The 4,773-nt window shown below is 39.7% G+C and overlaps 1 protein-coding gene across 1 annotated transcript; it reads left to right on the top strand.

The window, feature by feature from the left end:
• The first annotated feature begins 282 nt into the window (after window positions 1-282).
• LOC104116319 (CSC1-like protein At4g35870) lies at window positions 283-3,042 on the top strand. Its single transcript, XM_009627142.4, has one exon. The coding sequence runs from the start codon at window positions 453-455 to the stop codon at window positions 2,943-2,945; it is 2,493 nt and encodes an 830-aa protein (XP_009625437.1). The 5' UTR covers window positions 283-452; the 3' UTR covers window positions 2,946-3,042.
• Window positions 3,043-4,773: the final 1,731 nt, after the last annotated feature.

Here is a 4,773-nt window from a genome sequence, read left to right as displayed (position 1 = left end):
CTACTCTCAACTCTCTATATTAGCATGAGGTGTGCAACTGGTATTTAAAGATAAGGTACCAAAATGAAAAATGGTGCCAAATTTGAGACCATAACTAAATCCTTCAGCTTATGGGCCTCAGAACCGTATTTGGTCCTTTAGCAGAGTTGCTTCTTTGGGCCTTCTGTAGATCTTTATTGGGCCTACCATTTTCGGTTGTGTGGGCGTTAAGACTTAAGAGTACCTCTTTCCTTTCTTTTCCACATGGTTAAAGCACTTTTAAAACTACTTATTGCTAATTGTGTCATTATGATAGTCAGCACAGGAACAGGGGGTTTTACACCTGACATCAGATCTTAACACCAAAGGAATCACCTTTTGACATTTTTCTCGGGTCAATTCCCCACCGGTTTCTGCAATTAAGCGACCCGCCAAAACCCTAATCTCAAATTCAAACCCTATCTCAATTCAATATGATCCCTTACATTTCCTCTGCTGACCCACCTTCCATGGCCGCCTTTACCACCAGCTCCACTTTCTCACCTCCGCCGTCCGGCGGTGATGATTTTAATTACGATGCCTCTTGGTACGGTAACATCCAGTACCTGCTTAATATCTCTGCCGTCGGAGCCTTCACTTGCCTTTTCATTTTCATCTTCGTTAAGCTTCGAAGCGATCACCGTCGCATGCCGGGTCCCACCGCCATCGCCTCTAAGCTTCTCGCCGCCTGGCACGCCACTGGCCGTGAAATCGCCCGCCACTGCGGTGCTGACGCCGCCCAATTTCTCCTTATTGAAGGCGGCAGCTCGGCGCTGCTATTATTCCTTGCCTTCCTTGCCCTTGCTGTAATGCTGCCGTTGAATATTCATGCTGGAAAGGCTCCTATGGCTGATCAGTTTTCAAAGACTACAATAAATCATATAGAAAAAGGTTCTCCTTTACTCTGGATTCACTTTATATTTGTTGTTATTGTTGTTGTTTTGGTACATTATGGTATTAGTGAAATACAAGAAAGGTTGAAAATTACTAGGCTTAGAGATGGCTATGGAAATCCAAGTGGGCCTGTTACAAATAGTAGTACAATTTTTACAATTATGGTGCAGGGAGTACCTAAAACCTTAGGTTTTGATAAGACACCATTGGTGGATTATTTTCAGCATAAGTATCCGGGCAAGGTGTATAGAGTAGTTGTGCCCATGGATTTGTGTGCGTTAGATGATTTAGCGACAGAGTTGGTGAAGGTTCGGGAAGATATCTCCAAATTAGTGTCAAGGATTGAGTCACGGGGTTATTTGAATGAGGAGGAAGAGGATGATAATGATAGTGTGAATGGATGGGGTTTGTTTGAGCGACTGTGCTTTCTGTGGAGAAAGGCCAAGGATATGTGGTATCGTGTTGTTGATCAATTGGGTTTCTCAGATGAAGAGAGGTTGAGAAAATTGCAAGAGCTGAGAGCTGATTTGGAGATGGAAATGGCATCTTATAAAGAAGGGCGGGCAAGAGGTGCTGGTGTAGCTTTTGTTGTGTTTAAGGATGTCTTTACAGCTAATAAGGCTGTCCAGGATCTCCGAAATGAGAAGAGGAGGCGATATGGTCGGTTCTTTTCAGTCGTGGAGTTGCAACTACAGAGGAACCAGTGGAAAGTAGAAAGAGCTCCTTTAGCTACTGACATATACTGGAACCACTTGGGTTCGACAAAGTTCTCTTTAAGGTTACGCAGAGTGCTGGTGAACACATGCCTACTGTTGATGCTGTTGTTCTGCAGCTCTCCACTCGCTGTGATTAGTGCCATCCAAAGTGCAGGGCGAATAATCAATGCTGAAGCAATGGATCATGCTCAAATGTGGCTGAACTGGGTGCAGGGCTCGAGCTGGCTGGCAACAATAATATTTCAATTTTTGCCCAATGTTCTTATTTTTGTGAGCATGTATATTGTTATCCCTTCAGTTCTTTCTTATCTTTCAAAATTTGAACGACATCTTACTGTATCTGGTGAGCAAAGGGCTGCACTACTGAAAATGGTTTGCTTCTTTCTAGTAAATCTCATTCTCCTTAGAGCTCTGGTCGAATCGTCACTTGAGGGTGCACTCTTAAGCATGGGTCGCTGTTATTTGGATGGAGAAGATTGCAAAAAGATTGAACAATACATGACTGCTTCTTTTTTGACAAGGACATGCCTCTCGTCTCTTGCATTTTTAATTACAAGCAGTTTCTTGGGTATATCTTTTGATTTATTAGCTCCAATTCCTTGGATTAAGAAGCAGCTTCAAAAGTTTCGAAAAAATGACATGCTTCAGCTGGTACCAGAAAGGAGCGAGGACTATCCTTTGGAAAATCAAGACATTGATAGCTTGGAGAGGCCTCTAATTCATGAAAGGAGTTCAACTGTGGTTGACAACAATGGATTTTTAAATGATTCCTCTCCAGATGGAATTGATTTCCCAGGACAAGATTTGTCTGAATACCCTCCAGTCAGCCGAACCTCACCAGTTCCAAAGCCAAAGTTTGATTTTGCGCAATATTATGCTTTCAATTTGACAATATTCGCCCTGACCCTGATCTATTGTTCATTTGCTCCTCTCGTGGTTCCTGTTGGTGCAGTTTACTTTGGGTACAGGTATGTGGTTGACAAGTACAACTTCCTGTTTGTATACAGAGTGCGCGGTTTCCCTGCCGGTAATGATGGGAGGTTGATGGATACTGTATTGAGTATCATGAGGTTTTGTGTTGACTTGTTTCTCCTGGCAATGCTACTTTTCTTTTCTGTACGAGGAGACTCAACAAAGCTTCAAGCCATATTCACACTCGGGTTGTTAGTGATGTATAAAATTTTGCCTTCTGATAATGATGCTTTTCAGCCAGCTCTATTACAAGGCATACAGACTGTTGACAACATTGTTGAAGGGCCGACTGATTATGAGGTGTTCTCACAACCTACATTTGACTGGGATACATATAATTCATGACTTGTGCATAAAACCAAACATTTGTCTTGAGATTTGTATATATGTTTATTTGTTATTGGATGTGTTTCTGAATCTATCAAATCTCTCTTTCTGTGTTCTTGGTTTGTGCTTTCGATGGAGCTTTAGTTGGAAAGATATTTGGCTTAGGACCACAAGTGCAATGGCCAACGAGTCACACGTTATAATGTTTTAATTGGTTCCAGTGTATTAATCTATTGGCCCTATATCGATCTTTGAGGGTGACAAGTTGTTTATAGACATCTAGCAAATGCCTTGCTATAATTTTGCCAAAGTGTTATGGACATATAGCACAGATGCCTTGATATAAAATTGTTAGATATGGACTCTACCTTACTCTTTATTTCTTTTCTCTCCTTTCTCTTTATTTCAATTGTTTATCTTTTACTTTATTAGTATTTTCAGTGCATAAATCAGCAGTCTGTATTTTTAGGATTAGGTTGTTGTCTATATAGTATTATTTGTCGACAGGACGTCTTTTGCTTCTCTTAGTGTGAGATTTTTAAATTTAGTTTTTTTTCAACATTTATAAATTTAGTTTACCCTGCCATTCTGTATCCATAATACAGCTTGGGCAGACCAAGTTTGGGACCAATTTACTGAATGAGTAGATGTTTACCCCAACATCTGCTCAAGTTTACTTTAGTGTTATTACGTGTTTGGTTCATTTCGCTGGGGGGAGAAACATTTATGGCTTTGGCTTCTCAAATGACTAGATTTCTCATCTAACTTACTTTTAATCTGCTCATTGTACAAGCGAATTGCTGTTGCCCTGTTTTATTTGTCCTTCACTTTGCAGCATTGCAGGGTAGTCCATTTCCTAATCGTAACATCTGTAGTGTGTTTTTCTCATTTCAAAATGTTGTTTCAAACCAGGAAGATAAGTTTAAAAAACCAGAGTTCTTGGAATGAATTGTCTGATCTGTGTGCTGTTTCCTTGTGCCTTCATGTTGGCATATGATTGTTGTCCAGGTAGGGTCAATCCCATGTGAAAACAAGTTAGTAATATATATTGGTTTGATGAAACCTTAAGGCCTTTTTTTTTAGGGCACGAATGTTTTTCTTTTGGTGTTCTCGCGACTTGTGTTTTCTAGGTAACCAAAAGAGTGCTGCTTATTCTCTCTTTGGTGTTGAAGAGTGGTGAGAAAATGGTTTCATAGTTTTTGAGTCAGATTAAAACAGATTATAAGTAAAAGCTAAAAAGCATAATTAAACTTTAAAAGGAGTTCGAAGTTCACCTGCAAAATTCAATGTAAGGCGCATTTCACAGAAACTTTTGGGGCCGTTGACCTTACGCTATGGACTCTGATCCAAAAGGAAAGAATCAAAATGCACGGGATTTATACCTCTTCTTTATTTGGTAGCCAGAAGGTAAGGAATCAGTTAATTAGAGATACAATGGTTATTAATGAAATTCACAGTATATGCACCTAAAGAAAAAAATAAAACAAGTATGGACAGTGTGCATAATATTCTAATTCTAATCTAACTATTAATAAGAGGGAATAAGCACACAGGAGGTCAACATGCCTGGTTGGCAACTCAAGGACGTTTTGGTAAATTCAATTATTAAAATGGAGCAATGTGATTGGCCGAAATGGTATCTTACTGTAGTTGCCATATAAATCTTTGAATGACTTAGACAAAATTGCCCCTTGCATATCTCATCATACATCACCAAAGTTTCCAAAAGCTTTTATGGAGATGTGGGTCCCATCTGAGTTTGTATAGCTATTTGTATTGTACAACTCATTGAAGAAATGGGGCCCATTTAAAATTGTTATTCATATGTGACTAATGCTGCTTTGAT

The sequence above is a fragment of the Nicotiana tomentosiformis genome, chromosome 2 (assembly GCF_000390325.3).
Source record: "Nicotiana tomentosiformis chromosome 2, ASM39032v3, whole genome shotgun sequence".
Lineage (NCBI taxonomy): Eukaryota > Viridiplantae > Streptophyta > Magnoliopsida > Solanales > Solanaceae > Nicotiana > Nicotiana tomentosiformis.
This window is presented reverse-complemented; position numbering and strand designations above follow the sequence as displayed.